Source organism: Phaenicophaeus curvirostris, chromosome 12 (genome assembly GCF_032191515.1).
Source record: "Phaenicophaeus curvirostris isolate KB17595 chromosome 12, BPBGC_Pcur_1.0, whole genome shotgun sequence".
Lineage (NCBI taxonomy): Eukaryota > Metazoa > Chordata > Aves > Cuculiformes > Cuculidae > Phaenicophaeus > Phaenicophaeus curvirostris.
In genome coordinates this window covers 3,388,523-3,416,512 of record NC_091403.1, presented here as the reverse complement: position 1 = coordinate 3,416,512, position 27,990 = coordinate 3,388,523, and the positions used below count along the sequence as shown (strand labels likewise).

The 27,990-nt window shown below is 40.3% G+C and overlaps 1 protein-coding gene across 2 annotated transcripts; it reads left to right on the top strand.

The window, feature by feature from the left end:
- Positions 1–478: 478 nt before the first annotated feature.
- ACSBG1 (acyl-CoA synthetase bubblegum family member 1) lies at positions 479–27,413 on the top strand. Of its 2 annotated transcripts, none has more exons than XM_069867085.1 (14): positions 479–632; positions 5,415–5,497; positions 11,874–12,091; positions 12,661–12,749; positions 13,740–13,860; positions 14,544–14,624; positions 17,239–17,388; positions 19,417–19,593; positions 20,098–20,279; positions 21,397–21,627; positions 22,151–22,368; positions 25,130–25,269; positions 26,208–26,454; positions 27,138–27,413. In XM_069867085.1, exons 1-14 carry the CDS (start codon positions 553–555, stop codon positions 27,212–27,214), a joined length of 2,094 nt encoding a protein of 697 aa, XP_069723186.1. In that variant the 5' UTR covers positions 479–552; the 3' UTR covers positions 27,215–27,413. The 2 variants fall into 2 exon arrangements, with proteins under 2 accessions (XP_069723186.1, XP_069723185.1); XM_069867084.1 differs by having other exon boundaries at positions 21,394–21,627; positions 27,138–27,412.
- Positions 27,414–27,990: the final 577 nt, after the last annotated feature.

Below are 27,990 nucleotides of genomic sequence, written 5' to 3'. Positions count from 1 at the left end.
TATATGATCAGCCTGCTTTGGTGAAGTCAGTGAAGTGCTGGTGCAATTGTGATACTGGAGGAGGTGCTTTGCTGCTGCAGTACTGGGTTTCATAGGTATAATTGACTTGAAGGCATTTCCTAATGTAATTAAGCTGTGTTTTCTTTAAGAAAATAACTTCATAGAATGTTCTTTTGGGAAACTATAGTTAATAAAATCAGAATTACTTCAACTTCTGTGAACAAATTCGTTGGAAATCTTGGCAAAAGAAAAGATTTGCATCTTAAAGCATTGCAGACTCATTAAAATTCTTCTCATGGATAATTAAAGAAAACTGAATTAAAAGGAAAGTTTAACAGTAAGCAGCTCACAGGCACTGCGACATTTCAAGCATGTTAAAATCAGAAATAAACAGCTTTTGTAGCTGTAGTCTCCTCCTCTTGCATTACGTGTTGGTTTTTTTAACAAATAACCAGTTACTGTTGGTTTCTTCAGTTGTCCGAGTAGCTTATTTATGCCTGACCCGCACAGTTCTTTAGCATATTTGTGACCAGCTTTAGAGGGTTTGTCAGCATGCCTAGCAGTGCAGAGACTCTTAAGGAAAAATCACAAGATGAAAACGCAAAGAATACTTCAGAAAACTATGAAAATGGGTAAAGTAGCTTCAATATTTATTTTAACTAACTGATTTACCACTTTGTCACAACTTGAGTTTGTCTTCTGCTGCTGTGCAGATCCACAAGAACCTTATCTGCATAACGGTGTCTCTGCTATCTAATGCAGAATAAGGTGTATCTTTTGAGGCTAGAATGAGAGAAAATGGTAATGAAGCTTCTAAATGGCTTTATCCTATGCTAACCTCCAGTTTGGCCTTAAAGGTGTCATTTGGTATGTTCCTGGTATCATATTTGCATGTATCTAGTTGTACAGTGTTCATTGGATTGCACAGGTGCTCTTACCCCAGGAAGTGGCTCAGCAGAAGTTCGTGTAGAGCGGTTTTGACAAGAGGTGTCTTCAGTTCTTGTGGCTCAGCCGCTGGACCCAAGTGGAAGGCTAGCTGGAAATACTTATAAACTACTACTCTTATGCTTCTCTATATTAAATGATTAATGACTTTTCAACCATGCAGTGAGATTACAGGCATTCTCAAATACCAGAAAATAGTGATATTTAGGTAGTCAAGGGAAAAAAAACCCAATCAGTGCTCCTGTGCGTCCCGTCACGTGTCTCTTGAGGGCAGGAGCGGCACTGAAGACTCTGGAAGTTCAGTAGTGGTTGCTCTGCACGTATTACAGGGCATATAACATACTTTGAATAGACTTTCAAAAATACTCCGACTGCATTTGACTCAATCTCCAAATACTTTTGATGCATTCGAAGTCCTTGGCATAAATATTACTTTGTTAGTGTTTTTGAAGAAGTCAGTACCTGTCATCTTGTTAAATACTGGTGTTTAGCCAGGGTGGTTTGAAGTTAGGTAGCAGCTTCATATGCCCTTTTTTGTATGCTGGAGGCAGGATTCCAGGCTAGACAAAAAAAATAACATTCTAGCAAAATGGAAGGAGTAAAAAAAGACCTTTTATAAGGCTGAGATTGAATCAGCATGACCTAAAAAATAAAAGGAAGAGATGAAATAATGAGTTCTGTGTGACCTGACTTTGCTGTGCTCTGCAAATAGCTGGGCAGAGGCAGCTACTGGAAGATTTCATCTTCAGGATTTGGGTTTTGCAGTGCAGGGGAAAACAGAGCCAGAAAAGCTGCACCAAGGTCAGTGAAGGGTTGTGGTATCCCTGCTGAACAGAGCCTTTTTTTGGGACGGGGAATAAAGAAGGCTGGATCCATTGTTCATTCCTTCCCATTCACCCGCACAGTTCTCAGCTGCCTGTAAAACTGGTCTGCTCACCAAAACAAATGGCCTGATTTTGAGGATGTTTAGTCCTAACAAAAGAAAAGAGTATTTTCATTTGTTGCAAGGACAGAGACGGGTTTAATAGAAGGTGTGTGCAAACCGTGTTATATGGCAAATAAGTCTTAGCTGTTACCTTTAGTACTATCTTGTTTATTAAGCATTTCTGTTGCTTTTAAATATACCTCTGTGTGGGAAGAAATTACATGAGTAATTTGAGAAAGATGGGTTTCTTGTGCACTGTGAAAAGCAAACTGTTGAATCAGCTGACTCTCTTGGCAAGAGTAGGAACATATCTGGGCTGATTTGTGGCCTCCTTTTTAAGTCTCATGAGGACACAAAAACCAATTAAAACCTGAATCTAACCTGTTCTTCGAGGACAAAGGGAAATTTTAAATCAAATGAACAAGGAAGTTATTATAACATCGCCCTGATTTGAATAGGGGAGTAATCAGTAAATAAGGTGACCGGTCGTAATAAACAGAAGTGTCCCTGTAAAGCACCATGAGAACCTCTTTACTTTGCTCCTTAGTGTAGGAAAAATTTTACATATAACAAAAAATTAGGGTTTAAAGGACTGATGTTGTATGTTATTGCTGGCATTTTTTTTCTTATGTTGTAGAAAATGGAAATTCACAGCTCCTCAGGGTCTGGAGATAGTGTTTGCTGCCTGACTATTTATGTGCTGGTCACAGATTTCTCTGTAGCTGCTGAACTATCAAAGCTTTGGCATGATGCTGCTATGTTGATTTAAGTCAGAGTGACTTTATTGTCTTTGTCTGGAACTCTAGGACAGATCTGTGGTTCTAAATTTATTGTCTTGCACTCCTGCAACCTTTCCCCAGAGCTCTGTTTTGAAATATTGGATTCAGCACTTCTGGCATACATGGGGAATTGGGAAAGGATTACTTGTGAATGGGATCCAGATGAAGATATTTAGTTTCTGAAGTTTCTAGGCAAAGTGCCAGAATCATTAAAGTTTACAGAGGAAATTTAAGCCTTCGCTTTTTCTGCCAGAAGAATTGTCAGTAGATCACTTAATGATTCCATCTTGAATTCACGTGCCCTAGTGAGCTCTTGAGAATGCCTAACACTCAATGAAAAGTACTTCGAATGTGCAGATGAAGACCCAAACCGTATTACCGAAAGTAGCTCTAATGTAGTTTAAGGCTGGTGGAATTTCTACAGGGGGGTTGTCGTGGAGAACATGTAACTAAAGCTTAGGGAAAAAAAGAATTCCTGTTGTTAGAAAGAGATAATATTTAGGACACGTCACAAAGAATGAAACAGCAAGAGATGCACACTGCTTGGAAGAAAGGGTTTTTTTTTCATCTGCCTAAATAATCAAGCAACTGAGCTGTAGGAGTTCAGAGATTAAATTCATCCTCAGAAAAAGGGAGCAGGGAAAGATTAAAACAAATGTATAAGGAAGTTCTGCCTTGGAAAAAATGCATATTTTCCAGTTCAGCCTTTTTTGTGTTTGTTGAAGAAAACTCATATTTCATAGTTAAGAAAGCCAATTCAACTTTAGTGTTTGAGATAAAAGTACTTGTACAAATGGGGGTTGCACACCTTGCTCCCAAAGTCAAACACAAAGCGTTTCTTTGGGCAGACAAGTAGAGAAAGGAGTTTAATTATAAGGTGGAGACTGTGTTGTAAGAAATATGTAGTAACATGCTTACTGCCACTTGGAAGTAATCCGATGGGTGAGCTTGTAAATGATCTGCTCAGAGCAGCCACAAAGCAGATGAAGGAGCTGCAATGTTTTGGATCATCACAGTGTGGGCAAAACACAAGTGAGTCTTCCTGAGAGTCTGGAATCAGTGCTGTGAGAGCATTCCCAGGAGAAACTAAACAGATTGCTGTTTGGAAAAAGCATGTAAGTGACAGACACTGTATGCGCTCAGCAGACACTGTAACTGAGCGTTCCTTGTTATTGGCTATGTTCTTTGTCAGCAATCTGCAGGATAATTTATTTTGAAGGAACAAAAGATCAAAAATGATGCAATAGTTCATAATAAAGCTTTAGAAGTTAAGCAGACAGGAGCTGCAGTAACATGGTTGACCATAGCTTTGTGCCTTGAGCATAGTGTTCTTCTAAAATTAGGCATGACATCAATCTCACCTTATTGCATTCATATATTAACAGATCTCTTCAACAGTGAGCATTTCCCATACGTTAAACTAGGATAAAATTAATTAATAACAATATTTTCACTATGGTGAGCCCACGCGTATGGTACAGCGTTATCCAGGAGCAAGGTGAGAGTGGAGGAGCTGCAAAACGGGAGAAACCTCTGCCTGCGTTAGAAATACCAGGAATGGGAGGACAGCATGTTATCTTCATCTTGAACCCAGGCAGCTTACATCTGGAAGCTGAGATAATGGACTCTGGATGAGTTCATAGTCTGAATTACCAACTGTTCTAATTGCAAAAAAGTGCTTAAGTCATTATTTTTGAGCAGTTGTGAATGTGATTTCCAGACTTCAAGTACTTTGACTTGCTGTCTTTCCTTTCTTTGACTTTCTTTCTTCCTTACTCTTTCTTTCTTCCTTACTTTGACTTGCTTGACTTTCCAGTTTATACCTGTTGCCCCTAGACTTATCACTCCAAGCCTTTGTGAACAGCCCCTCCCCAGCTTTCTTATAGCCCCTTTGGGTACAGGAAGGTCACTCTAAGGTCTCCTCAGAGCCTTCTCTTCTCCAAGCTGAACAACCCCAACTCTTTCAGCCTGTCCTCGCACGGGAGGTGCTCCAGGCCTCGCATGGTCCTTGCAGCCTGCTCTGAGAAGTATGCTTGGGTTAGTTCTAGCTGGTCAACACTGTGTAACGTGATCTCAGTTTGTTCTAATTGTCTTGCTAAAGTGACCTCTGCTGTTAGCTCCTGTGTGTGTGCTTTGTAGAGGTTTTTCCATCTTACCTTTGGAATCATACACATTTTTAAACGCAAAACTCAAATGTAGAAAATCCCCTTTTAAACTGGTAGTTGGATTTGGGAACATGCTGTCCCTGCACTAATAAATAATTTATGCAGAACCTCAGCCGTAAGAACAAATATAGCCGCTGAGGGACAGATTTCCAAAGCATTTTGGGTTTGCTGGAGTATCTTGCCACCAAACCCTATTTCTGCACTGCATTTGCAGTACGCTCAGTAAGCTCTTGGTCGAGCAGGCCCACTAACTTTTGCTCAATTTCGTCTTACTTGAATAATTCCAGATAACATAATTGTTTTTCTATCTTTACTTAGTTTTTAAAGGAATAACTCCTAACAAAAGCTAGAAGTAACTTATTACTAGCTGGGAGGGGTGGTTATGAATATGCACACAAATTATTGATGGAAAAGAAAATGTCTTAATTGTATTTTCAGTGCAAAAAAGCCCCCCAGCTCTCAAACTGACCACTCAGTCCGTAGGGGCAGGTGACAATTACTTTGCAAGCAGTGTTACCAACTTTAACGCTCCTGAAGACCCTGGATGTAGGTCCTATTAGCACTCCTGGATAACTTTTTAATAGGTGTATTTTCTTTCAGCACCTTTACAGATGCACAGACTGACTGCAGAGATTCTCTGCCTGAGTTGGAGGAGACCCAGCCTGAAGGCGTAGAGTCAGCAGGTAAGCGTGTAAGAAATGATCCTTGGAGATCTAAGCTGGTTTTAGATTTATTTTTTTTTATAAGTAATTATTGTATCTATTTTAGTTACGTTGCAACTGACAGTTTTTCTGGGCTGAGATTAGGAGAGGCAGCCAAAAATAAACTGAAGTGAATTGGGGCAACTGAAAAAAATTTCAGGAGCTTACTATAAACTTGCATGGATTTGGTGGTTTCTCCCAGTTTTTGCCTGTATTTGATACAATTATTAGATAAAACTGAAAAATAGCCTGATCCCATGGAAAATCAAAGCAATTCTTGTTTAACCCTTGACATCACAGCTGTCAGCTGTGAGGATTTGGCACGCTGTGGAATAACTGGAGGCAGTAGAGGAATAACTCTACTTTGGTCAGTGCTGTGTTGCATTCTAGCATGTGCATATTACTATAATTTTAAACCAGTTGCAGTGGTAAATTAAGCTGTTTGTGCTACCTTGCGGCTTAAAGGAAGTTTATTAGCAGAACTAGAGATTCTTTGGGAGGTTTGCAGTCCTGAGGGAGCTTCCTCTTGCCTTGGTGAGGCTGCTCCTGGTATCTAAATTTGTTCATTTAAACAGGGAATATTTGTTACATGAGACAATTGGAACAACGACTGTAAGTGGATTTTGAAGAAATAGCAGATCTTTGTAGGAATCTCACATGCAGACTTTAAACATGCCTATAAATATATACATTTATACAAGTGTATAATTATATACATTTAAAAAAGGTAATTCTTTGATACACAGTAGGTTTCTTTACAAGAATTGAACTGCTAGCCACTCCTTGTTTTTCAGTAAGCAGGAAATAAATTTGGGTGGATAAAGGTGATAATTAACTTCTGGGTTTGAATTTACAAGGTATTTTGCTGAATTGTTGGAGATGCACATTGTATATGTATATTATTGAGGCTGTGATTCTGCAGAGTACTTGCCTGTGTGCTCGTGGAGGCTCTGACCTAGTTTTCTAAGAATTTATCTGGGGCGCTGGTTGCTGCTGTCAGCTACCTACCCTGCTTTTGTCCCAGAGGTTGCCGCTGGCTGCGGTTTAGAGTGAAATACTGGGCTGTAAACCCCAGTGCTCAGAAAGGAATGCACATGCCATTCAGCCACTCCTGCAGAGGTGACCACAGCCTCTGGAAGAAAGGTGAGGAGAACAACTGAGGGTAGAAGCTGTTCCAGGCGTTCCATCATAATTTTCCTGTGAACACAAGTCACACCCTATCCATTTTAATTAAGCAGTTCCTTTATTTGACTTTAGGTATGTTTCTACGTTGATGAATCAGGAGCTTGCAATTTAAGTTAGCCTTCGTCTTCTATTTGACTTTGGGAATCTGTGACACTACTTGTTATCCATTTGAATGAGAAGCAGTGTTTGTCTTGGAAACATCACCCAGCTATGCAGATGCTGAGTGGTGAGTTAAGGACTGAATGTCAAAACCTTCTCCCTAAAATGTCTCAGGAGAAGGAAGCTCAATGTCTAGTTGTGGTGGGCCTGGTTTGTATATCAAGAGAAAAGGAGATTCTGATGTTTTCTAGCTGTGCAGAGCTGTCCTTCTCATTTTATAATCAGTATGTTGTGCAACCTCAGGAGTAAATTTGCCTAATGAGGACCCAAGTTGTGCTGGAACCAGGCTGATTTTTGGTTTTTCTAATGTGTATGTAAATCCTGAGTAACCTTACTGTTGGCAGCAAGCGTTATATTGGCTTGAAACCAGTGTAAAGTTAAGAGGACTCATTCATGCTGGGTTTACACAGATGGAATTGCAAATTTTTGTTGGAGAAAACCACTGGAGGACAGCTAGTTCACCTTTCTGCTCATAGGAGGGCTCGTGGCTTTGTTCAGCTGAGTTTTAAAAACCTCCAAGGATGGAGATTCCACAGCCTCTCACCAATTTCAGTTCCACCTGAGTTTTGAATTCACATTCCTGCATGCCTGGGCAATGCTTCTCTAGTGATGTTTTTTCTGATTACAACCTCCACGTATTTCCATTTTGGTGCGTTGTAATCATTTTTAAAAGCGTCAGTATTGTTACGAAGCTTATTTGGTACTTGTCCTGGTGCACCACTCCCTCCACGTCAGTTTGTAGAGGCATTCTTTGGAGGTTATCTTGTTTCTCTGATCCACATTGGTAGTAGTTTATTGATGGGAGGAGCAGTGTATTTTATTGCAGTTCATCAATGTTCCCTTTTCCTCCAATAGAAAAGGTACAAGTTTCCATGAACTGAAATATTTGTGTGTGTTTTGACTTATTTAAAAATATTTCAGCTATTTATTCAGTCTTCTCTCTTTGAGAGTTTAAAGTTACGAGTTTATTGTGGAAAATTGATAATATAGCAGAAAACCCCCCTCCTCTCTGAACTGTGGCAAGGCAAGCAATGGGAAGCTGGTTTCTGTATTTCTGTAAAAGAATCACTATGTATGGATTGTGGCTGGTACATTCAGGATCACTTGAAATTCAGAAGTACTATACTTGTGTTTCTTGTGTTCATTGGCACAAGGGGAAGTTTGACATAGATGCCAAGCTCTCAGACTCCAACCTTTGTGTATTCAGCTCCAGCTTTCACTAAAGAGAAGTTAAGCTTTCAGGGTACCCCGAAAATGGAAAAATAATGGGTGACAGGATGCATGATGTATTTCTGTTGTCAGCAGAACGTGGTGGCATCATAGCTGTGGAATCTGAGATGATGGCTGTCAGTCAGAAACGCCTTCAGCAGAGAGCTGATTACCTTCTCTCGTCATTAAAGCAGAGTGGTGTTTTGCAGGAACTGGCATATAATCAAGATACTGGTTTGTGAGTTAAATGTGAATCAGTTTCCAGCCAAAGTTAAATTATTGGTTTAGTTCCTGCTTCTCAGGGCACATCTATGGAGAATCACCTGGAGTTACTCAGGTCATGCAGCAGGGCCATGCCATAACCAGCCTGTCTGTTTGTTTACCTGTTGGAAAGGTCACCTTGGTTCTTCTGTGTTTTATATGGCTCTGATTTGTTCTTCCATAAACATCAGAAGTCATTTACATTTACAAATCCACTCTGGCAGTCACCAGAATACTTACAGGTCAGGTAGTGAGTAGAGAGGTTTCATTCATATGTTGGCTTTAAACTGTAGGATTGATGTATATATTTCTTTTTGCTAGTATGCAGTTTCCTTCCTACATCCAGCAGTTCTAGCCAGACTCAATATGCATGTGAAAAAACCCCAATATAATTGGTATAATGTACCAACACTTGTAGTGTATTTAAAGGCTCTTTATTCCGATTACTACTTTGTTTTCGGGTAGTACTGGGTTCATTTCTAGCCTGGGCATTACAGTTTAACTTTTAGACACTAAAGAGGCCAAGCACCTACTTTGCTTTTACCAGAGTTCACAATTGGTTCATTCAGTGTTCAGCTAGGCATTCTTTCCCAGGCGCTTTCTGAAAAGAATGAGCCCTCTGCTCAAAATCTCTTTGCAAAGAAACAGCAGAATATATTGTTCATATTCTGCTGGTTTTCAAATTCTGTGGGACAGACCAGTTAGATCTTTAGACTATTTTTTTTGTCTTATTATCTAGATTTCAAACCTATTTTTTAGATTTAAGTTCTTCCTGCAAATATATGGGTGTTCAAGTTTGTGTTCCTTTGCAGTATATTTTGTGAATTATTAAGGTGATTCACTGAACCTCTCTGAAATGGATTCTTTTCTTAGTCTTTGGTGTGAATCAAAGATGTCTTTATGACACCAGAAAAGAAGTTGCATAAGGAAAAGCAAATGGAGTCCCAGTTTCCAAGTACATTTTTGGTTTCTGTGTATAGATAGTGCAATTATTTGGTTGATTCTCAGTCTTCGCTCTGGAAACTATTTAACTAGCCGAGTCTGCAGTGAAAAGATGGTAATTGTGCAGCTTTTTTAATGTTGTTGTGGGAATGTTGCTAGTGTTTTCATTTCCCTTGAAGAGTGACAACGCTTTTTATTCAAGAGCATTTTTGTAATACATAGACTAAAATGTTTTATTTTAGCTCTGTATGGTATGATTCTGTTTGCAACAGAGCGGTCACTTTACCTGTGTCCAACCACACTTTGAGTCCCTGCCATCTTTTAGAAGCCAGAACATCACATAGAGTTGTTTGCCTGGGCTTTCGTGTTGTCACTGCGGAAAATAAACATTTGGATTAACATGACCTTCTGTCTCTGACAGGTATTATCCCTCATCCTTTTCACACCAGGATTGGGGTTAAGTGCTGAAACACCTGCTATGCCTTCCCTACTCATAAAACATGTATTAAGTGCCACTATTTACACTTTGATTAACTCTATCTATTACTGAGAATCCTTCATAGCTATTTGTTTTCTAAGCTGTGTGGATTTATGATGCCCTCACTTCACTGACCGAAGCAAAGCTCCACATCTATGTTTTGAAAATCATTGTATGCAACTTACAGAAGAAAATGATGGCATGCAGAGATTAAGTGGCTTTATTTGTATTTATTACTGTCATTAATACTTTCTGTTTGTCAGAATGGTCAAGAAAACAAGTGCAAGACAGTGAGTCAGCAACACGAATGGAACATAATGTGAGTCAGGGACGTTAATCCTGGACTGACACACATCACAGCTTTCATGGCTCAGTTTGCTTTCCACACCAGGGTTTTATCTCCTTACGTGGGAGGGGGGAGAAAGGTGAATTTGTTTCTAAAATGCTCTGCATGTGCTAGGATACGGCCTGGGGCAGAGAAATCTCCAGAAATAGTTTCACAGAACGCCGGTCACAAACTAGACTGGGTTTGGTATTTTTCAGTTCAGTAGTTGTACTTGATCAGCTGATTATAGTGAGCTTTTCTGCACAGCTAAGTAATGAGACTTTGTGCTGTAAGACAGAGTTGTTTGTGTCTGGGTTTTTTTATGTAGGTTTGTGAGCTTACGCCAGCTTGCTGTGCCTCCGGTTGTCCATGCAGGTTGCCAGCCTGGTTTAAGGGAGGCTGCACGTGTGTTCTGAAGCTCTCGTGTGGATCCAGCTGGCGTTGATGTGTTCACAGACTGCCAGAAATGCTCAGAGAGGTAGTTTCCAGACCTGACGTGAACCAGCTAGAGGAAGAACAGCATTTGAGAGGGATGTGAAGCATGTTGTACTTCCAAACACTCCAGAACTGCTTATTTCAGCCACTTGAGGTGCCAGGAAACAGTATAGATACTACTTGAGCATTCCTTACAGTCTTTGTTTTCCCTAAGCGTAGTAAAAGACAATCATGCTTGGTAACTTATATTAGAAACTTCAGAAAGTCACCTTTTCTCTTACTCTTAATTCTGACAAACCAAAGCTCTTTGGTCTGAAATTTTCCACCAGCTCTCCGTAGAATATGTATGTTTTTATGTTTATACTAAAAATACTTCTTCATTCATGGAGGTAAATCTTGCAAAACAAAATTTTGTTCTTAAAATATTCTTGTACTATTTTGTTCTGAAGTGTGGGAACTAACAAGCAGGGCAGTTGTGAGTGGTTTTTGTCTTCCTTATGAGAATTCACCTACATTTTGTCAGCTTACTAACCCTTAGATTCTTTTAAGGAGCATGTTTATACTCAGCCTGCCTCCTGCTGGGTTTGCAAGAGCCAAGTGGAATCTTTGAGACTGTGATTTCTTGTGAATGCCAGGGACTGCCCTAGTCCTTGGTGCCCGTGGTGAGAGCCAAGTGACATTACTTGGTGCTCTGTGTCCTGGATCCTGTCAAGGAAGGGCAGGAAAAATAAAAGAGAAAGAGAATGGATGGCAGAAAGACATGGTAAGGAAGGGAAAACCAGAAGAAGGTGAAAGATGACATCAAAATAAGGCAAGACAGGAGTGAGTGAAGTGGATATAGGTTCTAGAACACAGGGCAGATGGCCAGGAAAAAAACTGTGGGAAGTAGTGAAGAATGGGCAGGATGAAGTAGAATGATGGGAGAGGGGGAGGAGGAAGGAAAGAGCTGTGACAAACAAAGAGAACCTGAATGCTGAACAGGAACAAAGATTTTGGATCTTTCAGTCTGTGTAGCTTTCTGATTCCCCAGCTCCTCTGTTAGCTCAAGGGACAGTGCAGGGCTGAGCATGGGCAAACAAATTCTTCTGGAATTGGTGATGTACCTGTAGCACACAGATCAGCATCATTCTTTAGGGCAGCAGTTTTATTCAAGATGCAGAAGAAAGTGTAAGAAATAAAGATTTCTCTTTCTACGTGGAATTTTTGACAGTAATAAAATTGTAAAGTCCTTCTCTCAAAAGGTGGGAAGGGGCAGAATTGTGCTTAGTCCTGCAGCCTGTATTCAGTCCTCTTGGGTTTTAGTATGTAGTCATATGGTATTTTCCAGGGATAGAATAGCTTAATGATGTTGCTTTACTTTCCAGAGTCTCTGTGGACTTCCTTTGCTGATGGCAGAGTCAGACTGAGAATAGATAACTCATGTCCACAGACCCCCATCACAGTTCATCAGATGTTCAAGGAAAGCCTAGAAAAATATGGATCCCTTAATGCTTTGGCCAGCAAAAAGAATGGGAAGTGGGAGAAGATAACTTTTTCAGAGTATTATTACCTTTCCAGGAAAGCAGCCAAGAGCTTCTTGAAGGTAGGTACAGGAAATGAAACCAATTCTTTTTCCTCCCATTCTGTCTCTGAAAACAAAAAACCAATAGCAACTCCAAACCACAATACAAGAGGTTTTCCCTGTTAACTGGAGATCAGCAGTAATATTCTTTATTGTAATAATGATAATGAAAAATGATTTTGGTCATTGCTCTCTGGGGAGCTTGAGTACAAGTGAAGAGCTGCTGTGTTACAGTGTCCCACTTGGACATGGGTACAAAGCTCAGCATAAGGTGTTCAGATTAAAACCAGGAAAGATAGGTGAAAGACAGCAGCACTGCCAAGAATCTAGCAAGATAAAGACAAAATTTAAAGCGTTCTAAACATAGAGTAAGATTAGTCCTCATTATGCTCCTGTTCTTATTGAAAAGGTCTGTTTTGCAGACCCGTCTGGACAGCAGAGCCCAACCAGGCAGGAAGAGGTAGTGGGAAGCATAGAGATGTCTTGTCACTACAGAAATAAGAAAGAACTCAAAACTTATGTATGTTTTGCGCTGTGCATTTCTCTCTGGCTTGCCTATATCCTATAACCTTATGCTTCTTGTTTTTAAGCTTGGTCTTGAACGATTCCACAGCGTAGCAATCCTTGGATTTAACTCTCCAGAATGGTTCATCTCAGCTGTTGGAGCTGTTTTTGCTGGGTAAGATGTTTTGGTTTGGTTTTTAGGGGGATTTGCGGATTTCTATTTTGCTAGGTCTGGAAACATAGCAAATCTATATTTGGTGTCCTATCTTGGAGTTTTGCTGCAGCTGATGAGCCCTACAGGAGTCTCCTAGCTTTCAGTACATCCAAAATAGTCCAAACTCTTATAAATTGGTCCTGTTTGCTATGGGCTTAACTGTGACAGTCACACAGAAACTATTGTACAGTGTTTTTAGATTAGACATTAGGAAGAAGTTTTTCATGATGAAGGTGGGGAGACACTGGCACAGGTTGCCCACATGGATGTCCCCTCAGCAGAGGTGTGCAAGGCCAGGTTGGATGGGGCTTTGAGAAACCCGATCCAGTGGGAGATGTCCCTGCCCATGGCAGGGGGTAGAACTGGATGAGCTTTAAGGTCCCTTCCAACCCAAACCATTCCATGATTCTGTGATCTTATCACTGGAAGATGTGGGAAACGGATGAGACTCCCAGCTTAATGTTAATGATATTTGTCTACAGCAGGATGTGTTCAAGTAGATGAAGTGACAGATGAATGCTAGTTAGACTGATTCTTTCTGTCCTGATACAAGTTTATACGATTTGGGTTTTACGTCTTAAGCTGTTTCTTTGCCAGTGAAATTCAGATTAATATCTGTGTGCAGCTTTGAGCAGCAAGAAGACCTAAGTGTTTCTTTTACCACTTCGTGAGCTAACTCTCGTGTAGCCTCAAATGGGTTGAAATGCTGACTCCTAGCCTACGGCATCTTCTCCTGACTAGAATATGGAGATCAATTTTTGCAATGTGCATATATCAGGGATCTTCATGGATCTCTGAGTACTTGATAGAATCATGACAGCTGAGCTGCTATTTACTTCCACATCTCCATACTGTTTCAGCTTTCGTCTGTTCTTTGATTATTATTCTTTTTTGGTACTAAGTGCATGAATACGTGTGTGTTTATAAATACATGTACATTTTTTGATCCAGAGGAATTGTCACAGGGATATATACAACCAATTCTCCAGAGGCCTGCCACTACGTTGCTTATGACAGCAAAACCAATATCATGGTTGTGGAAAATCGGAAACAATTGGACAAGATAATGCAGGTATAAGATGGCTAAATGGTTACTTAGCACCCCTGATTTTCCCATTTTGTGATGCAGTCTGTATGCCACATTCCCTGGCTGTATCACAGAACCTTCCATGAGAAGGTTCTTATTCGTAAATCTGGTATCTGGTGTTTGAGCCAGTGGGTAACTCGCAGCTCTGTTCTCTGTAGCATCCATTGCTGTCTGCCTGTAAGACTGCAGCTTTATATTTATCCCTGAAATATGCATATGGCTTCCTTTCCTTTTTTGTTTAAGAAGGTGGAACATTTTTTTTAGCAGTTTAACAGCAGATTTTGCTGAGGCACTTCCTATATATTGGTAACCACAGCAGCTAGGGTCAGCTTCCAATTTGACCTAGACTGTTCCTTGATGTGCCTTTTGGTATGTTATGAGAAGGAATGCTGAGGAGCCATTTCTGATGTATTTTTAAAAGATTTTTGACTGAGAACAAGTTTTCTAGAGCAGATTGCCTAGCATCTCCTATTTTTCCTTCCTTTTTACCTCCTCCCTGACCTTGCTGAGGCAGTTAGTTGTGAGTTTAGGGGAGAAAAATTGTGGGTGGTGGGAAACAGGTTTCTTGTGACTGTCAAGACATTATAGTTTTGGCAGTACTTTAGTGGGAAAAAGCCCACACAAGATCTGAATAGTAAAAAATAATTCTATCTGAAAAAATCCAACAGATCTGGAATCGCTTGCCACACTTGAAAGCTGTTGTGCTATACAAGGACTCCATTCCAGAGAGACAGCCAAATCTGTATACGGTATGTGAGTGCTACAACAGAGTTATAATTCACGGGGGATTATTTATTGGATGAGTTTCTACTGTGTTTAATCTGTGGAATGTCTACTGCTTAGAACACATTGCTATGTTCCAGCAAATGCATTCAAAACCCTCATTGTCTTTGTCTGTTTAATTTACCTGTGATTTAATGTTTGATACTTGACCTTCAAAATTAGAGCTACTGTGCTTAACTTTCTTGTGTTTTCCTGGCTTTTTACTTGTCTAGATTAACAAAACACCCACAGGCTTCAGGTGAGAATGTGTACTCTCAAACTTTTAAAAATTAAAATTGGCCACTGGTGCTAATGAAAACTGAATTGTGGTTAGTAACACTGGATCTGAAAATGTGAAAATTCTTGTACTTTTACAGGTGATAGTTGCATTTTGTTTGCACCAAATTCTTATGGGGCTACAAATTTGAGCGGACTAGGAGATTCTAGACTGAAAAACTTCAACTGGGGAGTGAAGAGATATTAATGAAGAGTGAACGGTGTAGAAATATTTAAAAATGTTTGCAGTTTTGATAATATGGGGGGCCATAAGAAAAAGTCTTCTGTGCTTGTTTTAATCATATCTTCTTTTGCTATGTTGAATAGCATGTAACTGTTAATAATAAACAGTTACTGTTACAAGACTGTACTTAATGATGTAGAGTATGCCTTGCATCTCAGTAAAACAACAAAACTAATGCAAAGATATCTTAGTATTTCTGTTTATTTGTAAAAAGAATAAGTGCTAGCAATTAATTCTTGAACAATGTTCAGTTTCTGAAACCCAAACACCTGCAAATTTATATATTTGAAAACACCCCTGTTCAGGTGTCAGGTTGGATGTATTTCCTCACTGTGTCGCTGTGAGAGCATCTGCCAGCTGCTGTAGTTTGGTGGTTTGATCTCAGATTTTTCCTTTAGATGACAAAGGCAGATATTGTTTATTAGGTTGGATATAAAGCACACCCCCCAAACCACCTGGCATTTGATAAAGGGAATTTGTGTTGCAAGTTGACAGCTAACATGTGATGAGCATTTGCTGCAGGAAGGATGGAGCCCTAGTTCTCTGATCAGAGCATGTTTCCAGGAGGCAAATGCAAAGTCTGTTTGTTTGTGCCTCTCACGCTCTGTGGAGTGGGACGCGCTCTGGGGCAGGTGCTGTTCAGTAAACAAAGCCTAGGCAACAGATTCACAGGGATTAACACATTCTAGTATGGGAAGACAGTAATGTCAGGAAAACAGGAGCAACTGCTGAGTCATAGAGCACCAATCGCATCCTTTACACCTTCAGACTTCCCAGGAGCTAGTGAAATCAATGCGGCCACATTCTGTGGGAAGGGATAGGATGTGACAGATACTCTACTGGCTAAAGAGCTGGGCATTGTACTGCTGCTTTTTTCAGAGATGCCGTTTGTTGGAAGAAAGTGTAAACTAGTGGCTGATAATTAGAAGAATCCTTAGGACAGCCTGATCTAGTAGGACGTGTCCCTGCCCATCGCAGGGGATTTGAAACTTGATGATCTTTAAGGTCCCTTCCAACCCAAACTATTCTATGATTCTATGACAGCCTTGCCACCCAGGGAAAGGAAGGCTGGGTGCCACAGAGGTGAACTATTTGTAACCTTGGTAGCACACCGACAGTGGCAGAAGTTTGAAAGAAACAAAGAGCTCCCCCTCGAGACAGGCTCTCCTTTTTACTGCTGTCCGTTCCTTCGTCTCTTTTACTACTTTGTGATCCTAGATTCAGCTCCAAGAAATCCTTGAAGAATGGAGGTACTGCATCTTGCATTTGAATAACACAGGTCTGTGGCATGGTGTGAATCATCTGATTCCAATGGGAAACTGACAGTTTGGTTATTGTCTTTGGTAAAAAAATTTGTTATACCCTGATTTTCAGTTAGCCTTGAAACCAGTGATACGCTTAGCAGCATTTCAGGTGTGTGCAATAGAAGTCTCTGGGAGCAACCGATGCACATAGAGGGTCAGGCTCAGCATTCTTCTGGGCCAATCTGTGCTGCACAAAAGTCCAGCATCGTAAAAGGTTTAGCTCATTCTAGAGTGAGCCAAATTTGAATGGAAATTGTGACCAGCATTATATGCTGTGTTTGCTATGAAACAGTAGGTCTTACAGGCAGACATTTGCACATCTAGATGATGGTGCTTTTGTACATAACCTTTAATCCAATTGCTTTCTATTTATATTTATATTGGTATTTACATAGAGGAATGTCACAAGACATTCACATTCCTTCAAATAAGACTCAAAATCATTCTAACAGTGTGAGAGCGTAACAGAATTTTAGCCTGTATGACTTGTCCATAGATTCCATGTAAGAGGAGGAATAGTATTACCATTCCCTTCTTAGACACTGAAAAGACTCATGGCAGCACAATTTTAGACAGTCTATTTGTAATTCATGCATAAGCTCTATGCTACTCTTACCATGCTTCTTACACAGGCAAGACCCGGGGAAACTTGCCCTGGAAACACATCAAGAGCAAGGCACTGGCATTTTCTGCCACTGGTCAGACTGATGAGGTTCTGCATCTTTCTCGCTTGTAAGAAATCGTTTGATATCTTGTATTTTCTGTTACATGTTCTAGATGGAAGAGTTTCTGGACTTGGGAGATGATGTATCTGATACTGCTTTGGATGATATTATTGACTCCCAAAAGCCAAATCAATGCTGTGTACTAATATACACATCTGGAACAACTGGGAAACCAAAAGGAGCCATGCTGAGTCATGACAATGTAGGTACTTAGGCTCTTCCTTTAGCATAAAAATAGCAAAGTATGAGGATATTATTCCTGGGTTTGGAAATGACTAGTACGTGCTAGAACTTTGAAATCCTCTTGCTTTCGCGACATGGATAGTGTAGTACAAAGCAATGCAAAACACAGTCACCTTTATCTGGTAAAGTATAAGCATGGTAAAGAATGAAACTCCATTCAAACTGGCTCTTCACAAGGTTGAACAGTTTGTTGTGAATATCAATGTTTTATTCACTGGTTTTCTTGTGAGATACAGTGCATGTGTTCATAAATGTAATTCACAGATTGCTACGACGTGTCACGGGTTGTCTTAAACAAGGAGCGTACATCACCCAGACACTATCAAATCAGCCTGATAGACTGCTTCTGCAAATTGTATTAAAATTGGGGGTGGATGTATGGCTTTTTTACTTTGGCATTATTGTATTCCTAGACTTGGGTTTCTACGTCTCTCACTGGAGGATAATACAACGCTAGTACATGTCCTGGTACTTGGGATAGCTCTACCTGCTTTGTTGCGAACAGAAAATTTTCCAGTGATATAGTAAAGCAAGGTCATTTGCAAACAGAAATTTCCCCAGAAGTCTGCTAGCAGTTATTTTCTTTATTTAATTTTTTGAAGGTGGCTGAGCGGGAGTGGAAAGTGGTAGGGAGCCTTTCTGAACGTGCAGACAATCTGTGAAGGGGCTGGTTTAAGTTGTGGCCTCTCCTCTTAAAACAATGCAGAAACTATTGCAGACATGCACGCCGTGAAGAGCACGATGTAGGGGACCCAGACGTAGGGGACCAGCGCAGGAGTACCTGCCAGCAGAACACAGTGGTCTTGATAGACAAAACCCACTGATCTGATGTTGCAAATCCTATGCTCTTCCATCTCAAAGGAGTCTGGTGTCATTTCCATGTTGGCTGCCAAACTATTCCTGGCTGCTGATCACAAACAGTCTATTTTTATGTTGATGAAGAGTGGAAAAGATGCCTTGTCTCTAACTGTGCTGCTGCCTTCTTTAGTCAAAAGACATTTGCCATGGTCCATGTGCAAAATCAAGGCTGAGTCAGTCATATATGCAGTCGCACAGATCTGCTGTGGGTGTGCCTGCATGCTGCGAGGCTCTGGAGGGTGAGGAGGATAAGCAGTCAGTATAGGCACATCTCAAAGATCCCATTCTGTTTAAGTCTCCCATTGCCACTTGTCCAGCGCTGCCTTCTAAACTTGGAGTGGCCTGGCCTGACAGCATGCTGCTCCTTGAAAACTTCTCTTGAGAATCTGTATTTTTTTCAGGCCAAATGTACCCTCATTCCTTCTAATTTATTAAGAAGAGAAGGAAGAGACAGGAACACACTGTGATAACTGGTATTGCATATAATTTCTATCTCTTCCCTGCCATCTTGAATAATGTCATTTCTGCATCCTGCAGTACCCCATTCTAGGTAACAGACTCCTGAGAAAGAACTGTTTCTTTTTGCCATGTTTACTGTCCACTCATTCCCCCTCCTCCCATTCCATCTCATATATTTGTGGATCTTCCATATGCTATATTCCGATAATGAAGGTATCCGTATTTAGCATCCTTGAAGTGCATCTTCTGAGATAAAGTGGGAATTAGGAAGAAGGAGGGGAAGTGTCATGAAGTTTCACTAAGGACTCAAACAAGGACTCAAGCAGCACATCCTTCAAATAATGTTCACATATGCAGTGCCTCTCATGGGGCTGGGTGTTTGTGAGGGGAATATCACTTGTGAGCCACCCTGGTGAATATCCCAGAGGCTCCCAAAGGAGCAGGGTGCAGCTTCTGTCTTCTGCATTAGTGTTTAGCCAGGTGACTGAGTTTCCTCTGGGGAAGAGAAAGTCTGGGGTTTTGTCAAAGACTGCAGTGTCTTAAGCAACCTCTGTGAACTCAGATTCTTCACAGTTACGTTAGCGCAGCATGAGGATGCTTCATTTGTATTAAAAGGAAACAAGAAAAAAACCCTACCATATCTAATATGTTTTATGATTTATTTAAACAGATAACTTGGACATCAGCACATTGTAGCAGAGCAGGAGATATGCAGCCTGCAGAGGTCCAGCAGGAGTCTATAGTCAGTTATCTCCCACTCAGCCACATAGCTGCACAGATATACGACCTGTGGACTGGAATCAAGTGGGGAGAGCAAGTTTACTTCGCTGAGCCGGATGCTCTGAAGGTATCTGTCTAGTACTGCACCTAATCAGGCTTGGACTTCTTCCTCTTAGAAAACATCCCAGGGAGAGAATACGATCTTTATAGAGGTGCAAAGGATGAAGATTAAGAGTCCATTATTGTAAGAATTATGGAAAAATAAAATCCATTAGACTTGCGATCCAGTGCTTTAGACTCCAGTGGAAATATTTAATCCAGGTACGTTATATTAAGGCAGAAAAATATGTGTCTAAAGTGCAAGAAGTATAAGGAATTTTCAGAGGAAAGGGAGGTAGAAGGAACTCGACCACCTGTGCGTTTTCCTTCTCGTGTACCTACCTCCCCTGATGTGTGAGAGCAGGCGTGTGTTAGTGCCTGTGTCTGACTAGAAAAGATTCAGCAATCCTTTATATCCTACAAGTTTAGCGATGTTCTGCTTGTTAGTATTGCAAGATGCAGACTGCGTCACCAAACCTCTTTATCACTGGACCTTTTGCAATGTTTTGAAATGATTTAATGATTTTAACAGGGCAGCTTGATCAACACACTCAAAGAAGTGCAACCAACGGCTCACATGGGAGTGCCCCGAGTATGGGAGAAAATCATGGAGAAGTTAAAGGATGCTTTTGCTCAGTCAGGATTTCTGAAGAAGAAAATGTTGTCATGGGCTATGTCGCTTAGCTTAGAGAGAAACCTAAACTGCTCAAGCAGGTATGAATTACAATAAGTGAGATTTCTGTCAACCTGAAAGTAGCTGTCTGCTTGTGATAAACTATGAAGCATCAGTGAGCCTCTAAGAGTAAATGGGTAAAACTTGGTTTGGCCACACAGCAAATGTAACGTAAGAGGGAAAGTGAAGTTATAAGTTACAGTAAGCTGATCTTAAACATAGCGACTGTTAAAAGTGTCCCTCCATCCTCCTTGAGAACATTCTCCACTAATACATCCCCACTTCTGTCTTCTGTGGATTGAACAGGTTTGTTTCCAGCAGGGAGAGTTCCCTGGTGCCGTGCGCTGTGTGACTGGGCTGAGGTGAGGAAAGGGCATGGATTTGGAGAAGGTGTTATGACTGGGGGGGAAGTTTTGAGGGAGAACCCAGACAGACTGGCTCTTAACAGTTTGGAGCATGCACCATGTGAGCTGGAGGACCTCATCTCCACACAGAAACTCAGGGATACCCCCCAGGAATTCTCTGTCCTTTAAGTACTTGCTTTCTCTTCTGATTAATATCAGTGTTTTTCTTTGTAATATTGTACAAATAAAGAATAAATTCACAACTTGATTCACAATTCTTTCTGGTTCCAAAGTTCTTTAGTGTGACACAAAGAACTGTGAAATTCTTACAGAAAGTGGTATTGCAAAGAATTGTGCTATAATCTAGCTTCTCAGATAGAAGGGAATTGGAACTAGATTATCTTTGGGGGCTGGAACCAGATGATCTTTAAGATCCCTTCCAACCCAGACCATCCAATGATTCTTCCATTCCTTCAAATTTCAGACTTTAGTGGTGGAGGTTCTCAGGGACACATTTAACTGATAAAGAATCAGGAGTACAAGAGCCTTGTTTTATACAATATGTTTTTATAGATTCTTTATATATTTGCATTATTCAGACACCTCGAGTTGGAGTTGACTAGCAATGAAGGGACTGAATAAATGGAAAAAGGACAAATACGTAACCTGTTCTTAATGGCTTAACTTATGTCAACACCCAAAACTAAATGGCAAATATATCTCCAAATAAAAGTGGTGTCTGACTTTGTTTTAGAAATTTCACAAGTTGCTCTAACTTACCATCTCCTTCTCTTGTGTGTTTTGTACTCAGCAGTGACTTAAAGCAGTTCTGGATGAGGTTAGCAGACTATTTAGTGCTTGCAAAAATACGCAATGCGCTGGGTTTTTCTTCCTGTCAGAAGCACTTTTCTGGTGCCGCTCCCCTCAATACAGAAACGCTGAATTTCTTCTTGAGTCTGAACATCATCCTGTATGAAGCCTATGGGATGAGTGAGACCACAGGTCCACATTGCCTGTCTGGGCCTTCTATTTACAGGCAGCACAGGTAATTTTACCTTTTTTAAAAATATATAAATATAGTATGTTTCATTATGAGAAGAGTATTTACTAAGTTCAGCAAAGATCTTATCACTTATTTTATTTTATTTCAATGCATTGCCACTCTGTTGTGACCTTAGGAGACAAAATAACTTCTAGATCAGAAGCCGAACACATTTGTCATGCTGTGGAGGCAGAGCACTGGAAATGATCTACAGCATTACAGGCAGAACACTCTTTCTAAATCTGACTTTCAAATGCAAGATCTCAAATGTAAAAGTGTTTTTATGCCTGAAGGTATAGAGGGAAAGAAACCCAGGAAGCACAGGGCAAGATAGAGCCAAAAAGTGCATGGATACTCTAACATGGCTATCCTAGGGAATTAAATATTCCATAGCTTTCAAACAGTTACAGCAGGGTGTGATTTGCAGTCACCAATATTTTGACAGGTTCAGAGATTTGGCATGTAAGATGTCTTATCAGCATTATGTTTCATCTTTCTGTGCTCGTGTTTTTTTATACTCTAACAGCTGTGGTAAACCAGCACCTGGCTGCAGAGTGAAATTGGTGGACAAAGAAACAGAAGGCCATGGGGAAATCTGTTTCTGGGGAAGGACTGTTTTCATGGGTTATTTAAATATGGAAGATAAAACGAAAGAAGCTTTTGATGAGGATGGGTGGTTGCATTCTGGAGATTTAGGAAAACTAGACAAGGATGGCTTTCTCTACGTCACTGGAAGAATTAAAGGTAATATGCAAAATCTTGCTCCATGTTTACGGTAACTGTTCAGCACTGTTCAGTCATGTCAGATGTGGCCCATCTAGTTAAGTGTTTTTCCTCTAATGCCAGCAGCATTGACCTAACAGGAAAGTAAAATAAACCTTCCTGTAAGGAAGCTGTAGTGTGCCCTGTTCAGGAAAGGTTTCCCTCTACTCTCTACTGGGTGGATATAATTCAGTCCCAACAATGAGGCTTTTTATCTTCCAGACCTTGACTCAGTGATAAATACAATTGGTCGTATAAAACGATAATGCAGGTTTCATGTGTATTCTTTGATTCTGGTGACCTAGTAAGTTGCCCAGTGTCCCTTTGAATCTTATGAATTGCCTTAATTGCGCGTTAGATTGTTTAGTCAGTAATGAGAGACAGTCATCTGTCATGTAAAAGTTGTTGCTGTAGGTCAGAGCTGGATTTCTCTGATGTTTGCAGAGACTTCTACCGAAGCTTGAGGGCAGGAGGGAAAGTTAAAGCAAAAGCAATAAACTTCAGTATTATTACAGCACGTAGCTTGAAGCCTCACACAAGTAAACCTGGTCACTGGCTTATTTGGAAGCTTTTTTTTCCACGATACACATTCAGAGAGTGGGGTTGGTCACAGTCAAGATGTAACTGAAGAAGATTTAAAAATCAAATAACTATCATCTTAGAATATATGATGAATCACTAGGGAGATAACACTGAGGAGTGAATTGTCCTAGGATGACGTAGTGCCCTGTTAGGAATTGGGCCTTAAGTAGATACTATTAATAGCCTGCACCAAATGCAAGCTAGGTTGATTTTTAACTTGCTTTCTTGCCTGGTTTGTTTTCCTTTAGCACAGCAGTTAGCAACTCCTGGTCTCATTCTGTCATAACGCATCTTCCTTGACTGCTGAACTAACAACAGTTACTCTAAATTACAGGCTATAATAACTGTCTGCCCAGTTTGATTAAAATTTTAAATCCAAGTCCAAAGAATCATAGAATCATAGAATAACCAGGTTGGAAGAGACCCACTGGATCATCGAGTCCAACCATTCCTATCAAACACTAGAAGGTGAAATCAAATAGAAGGCAGCAAAGAAGCATTTCTTCCAGTGCCTGAAACAGGATGTTTCCTTTGGTTCTGTGGGTCTAAGGAGTTTTAGGACTCATTCGTTGCAAAGCACTACAATGCAGCTGGAGAATTCCATACAGTGGGAATATTTGTAGAAGCGTGGGGAAAGTTGTTGCAGTTATTACTGTTGTCTGGATCAGCTGGAAAAAAGCTGACACTCCAGACAACGAAAAACGAAGTGCCAGAGGGATTGGTAGGGGACAAAGGCAGAAGGAGGGGGGGATGAGAGGTAAAAAAGGAGACCTCTTACAAGTTTGGATACACTGCTGGCTTGGGTGTGATCTGTGCTGTGACAGAGGCCTCTCATTCTATAAATACTTCTTGTGCTTCTTCAGATGTGCAGTGTATTGACTAGGGGCAGAAATGACTTCTGTAGTTATGAAACCAGTGCCTGTAACAAACCAGGAGGTTGAGTAGAGACTGGAAGTTTTTTCTCATTATGTTTCTCATGGAGCAGTTGAGGTGGTAGGGCCTGAGCCTGAGAATGATGAAAGGGTGCCGTATTGCCTCGATTGCATCTAAATTCAAATTTATTGTTGAGAGAGAATCAGGTACCAGCCCGATCCTTAATACGCACAGTCAGCAGCGTTGATAGACAAAGCATGGTTGCTGTGCACTGTTGAAGCATGGTCTGAAACGCTGCAAACGCTGTTATTTGAGGGCAGTGGAAAGTCACCAGCGTAATGAAAGCAGAGTTGGGATTTACTTAGATGATACATTTGCAATAATCCCAACGAATGTATGTGTTATACTGCAGAATGAATGCATTCGAATAAAAATGCACATTTATAGAATCAGAGAATAGTTTGGGTTGGAAGGGACCTCAAAGCCCATCCAGTTCCACCCCTGCCATGGGTAGGGACACCTCCCCTTGGATCAGGCTGTCCAAACCCCATCCAACCTGGCCTGGAACCCCTCCAGGGACGGGGCAGCCACAGCTTCCCTGGGCAGCCTGGGCCAGGGTCTCCCCACTCTCATTCCTTTCTCACTGGAATAAAGTATCGCTACCATTGTTTACAAATCTTGAAAATATTAAGATTCCAGTCTGTCATTATATTCCTCTCTGCCAAAAGCTGGGCAGGAATCACTACTGCACTGCAAATTTCCTCTCTCAGATCTTGATTTCCTCCTCACACTCGCTCTCTCCCTTCTTTCCATGTTGCTTTTGTGGAGCCTTCCTGCAGGAGTAACTTGTTTTTGTCTGACCCCTCTTGGTGGCTGCAAGAATTAGTTTTAGTCGTAACAATGAACTTGCTTTTTGGTGAGACAGCGACAGTAAAAGAGAAAGCGAATCCTGTGCTAAGTTGGAAGAGGTGATTGCTCACAGAAAAAAATGCAGGTTATGCCACAAGTGCCTTGAGAATAACTAGCCTGTTACTGGATTATGGAAAAATTATCTGGAGTGAAGATATTGTGCTGAGGGAAAACTGAGAACTTGAGCACATGTTCGAAAAATACTAGTATTGTTACTGTGAAGATAACAAATAAATAGGCTTTGTTCTCTTTGAAAACATTATCTTTGAAAAAAAATCTCCCTTATTATGACAGAATAAGGAAAGTGAGTCAATCCAGACATTAACTTGATCTTTGGGATTTATTTGAGTTCAGCTAATGGCTTTTCTTTTCTGTCTAGATTTGATTATTACAGCTGGAGGTGAAAACGTGCCTCCGATTCCAATTGAAGATGCTGTTAAAAAAGAACTCCCAATTGTTAGTAATGCTATGGTGATTGGAGATAAAAAGAAGTTTTTGTCAATGTTGCTGACACTAAAGGTACACCAGTTTTAATATTAATTTTAGTGAAATGACATACCTGCAATGAAAAGAGAGGATGATAGTGGAAAAGAACATATAGCAACAACACACAAATCCTGATGGTCCAAACTTCTTGTGGTTAGATGGTCTGCTAAACAGCTACATGTGTACTGCTGTTTCTCCCATACCAGTAATAAGACCTATATTTTTTTTAAATGCTAATTCTTAATTAAGAAATATTGTAAGAGTGAGACATCTCTGCAACAGAACACAATAATAGTTTTTATTCTCACTGACAAGTAAAACCAACAAATGTTTCTGTTACAGGCAAATCCAGTTTCTAACAAATTTTCCTACAGATACAGACTTTCCAACAGAAACATTTCTGTACAATTTGTTCTTTTTATACAATACTATGATAACTGCAGAACAGCCGATTCGTAGTTTTGCTGTGGTATGTGCTTCAAGTGAGAAATTACTTGTTTTTTCTTTTGTACTTTATGTTCTGTATACATACATGGTGAATGACCCTTTAGTTTTCCTCAAGTCGTGTTCCACTACGACCAATAATCCCCAATAGAAATAGAATAATATTAGAATAGAATAATAAATAGAAATACTAATTTAAGAAGTCTAACTACAAAGAATGCTTCTCTCAAACTGTTTACGTAACATCACAGTAACTTAATTTAATGATGAGCTAAACACTCCATTGTTTCAGGGGAACAGTAGACATTCAAGGTCTCTAGATGGACTTTGTTGCCTAATTCCTTGACACCTTTCAAGTCTGTTCATGTTATCTGCATATAAGCCAAAAATTTGGTAGCCAAGTGGAAAGAAAAGCACTGTCTAGGTGTTTTCATCGAGCTTTCTTGACTGGGGAGGACCTCATTGGAGAAAGAATTAATGCCTTCCAAGAGTGAGCATTTGACAATTCACTTCACTTGATATTTTAGAGCGTGCTGGACCCAGACACGTCTGATCCCACTGACATTCTCACTGAGCAAGCTAGAGACTTTTGCCAGAAGACTGGTAGTAAAGCCACGAAAGTATCGGAGATTGTAGCCACGAGAGACCAGGCCATCTACCAGGCCATCCAGGAGGGAATTGACAAAGTCAACATGAAGGCTACTAATCGGGTTCATTGTATTAAAAAATGGATAGTCCTGCCAAGAGATTTTTCCATTTCTGGGGGAGAACTAGGTAAGAATTGCTGATTTACACACAGTAAAGAGGCTGCTGATCTGAGAGCATTCACATACAGTTTGGTGTGCCAAATTCTGGGTGCAGCCACTGAAGGGACTGGAAAAACCCGTTATGCAGCATGTGTTAAAGAATACAAAAATTGGAGGTTTTGTTGTGTCCATACGTATCAATCTGTACTCATTTACAAGTACAGGTCTATAAAATTTATCTATAAATTTCAGATTGCTTTGAGCAATTAATCAACTCTAGTTAACTACTTGTGTGTTAGAGCATTAATAGCTTCCAGTAGCAATACTGAAAATTTTTCTTTAAAACAAAAAAAGCAGCAAGTGGAAGACAGTGAAAACCTGCCAACAGAGCCCCAAGCACATTACCAGGCTCTTTGAGTAAACTAGGAATTGTTTAAAAGCTTGCAAAAACATCATCCTTCTAAGTATTTTTAATGAAAAAAGTAGTAGTCATCACCCTCTTACCTGCAGCTCCCTCTGAAGTCCTCTTACTTATGTGGGAGTGATCTTACATACCACGCTTCCTTCTTACTTTTAGCAAGTATCTACAGACAGGGAGATGTTCTTCCAAATAGGCTCTCCAACAGAAAATCTTGGGAAAAACTGTGAACTCAAACAGAGTAGGAATTTTTGCTCCTATTTCTGCTGTTGTGACTAACTCCCTCTTTTAAGGTCCGACAATGAAGTTAAAACGGCTCAGCGTGCTGGAGAAATACAGAAATGAAGTAGACTCCTTCTATGAAGAATAAGATGTCTTTCGTCAAAGCATTAAGAAAGATCTGTGAGCTAAAGAGTTTCCTAATCAAAAGCATTAACAAAGATTAATGTTTGCTTTCCTGTTCTGTTGAACAATGAGCCACTAGAGAATTGCTGTCAATTTAGTTGTTCCTCATATTCACCTGATCATTTGACTTCTTTTTCCCGAAGCATCTACAGTGTTTCCTCTTTACTTCATGACCTAAATGTTAAAGATTAAAAACATTCTCTTGTGTTGTATGAAGTGGGTATAACTAATCCCTCTAGAATGAAACACATTTTTTATACAGTGATCTTGGGGGTTTTTATTGTTCTACAGGCCATTGCCTGTAGCTCCTGATTTAGTTTGGTACATCAGCAGTCAGTAATATGGCTTAGTGAGGCTGTTCTGCCACTTCAGTGATAAAGGAAATTCTATTTTTTTTTTTAAATGCAAAAGAGCTGGTTTTTTTCCCTCCCAGAGTTGATTTTTTTTTCACTAACACATTTCAGAGTCTAAAGACATGCCTCTTCCATTTTTCCAGTGGCTAGAATTCAGACTTCTGTGAAAACAGCAACTAATCAGTTCTTAAATCCACGTTGACATAAGCATTACTATTTCTCCTGAAAAGAAATAATCAAAAGAGCTGGGGGAATAGCTTCTCAAGAATGAAAGACAAAGTGGCAAATAAAGGAGCTCCCACCTTAAAGTGCTCTCTAGAACAGAAGCTTAATTGTTTACAGCACTTTTATTTTGAGCAAAACAGTTTGGAAGTAGTGTCTGCCAGGG

Excerpts from the sequence above, each read along its gene's own strand:
- ACSBG1 (XM_069867084.1), top strand. The coding sequence starts at position 553 with ATGCCTAGCAGTGCAGAGACTCTTAAGGAAAAATCACAAGATGAAAAC. Across the intron at positions 633-5,414 it reads TCAGAAAACTATGAAAATGG|CACCTTTACAGATGCACAGA; the intron begins GTAAAGTAGCTT and ends ATTTTCTTTCAG. Across the intron at positions 17,389-19,416 it reads CCATGCTGAGTCATGACAAT|ATAACTTGGACATCAGCACA; the intron begins GTAGGTACTTAG and ends TTATTTAAACAG.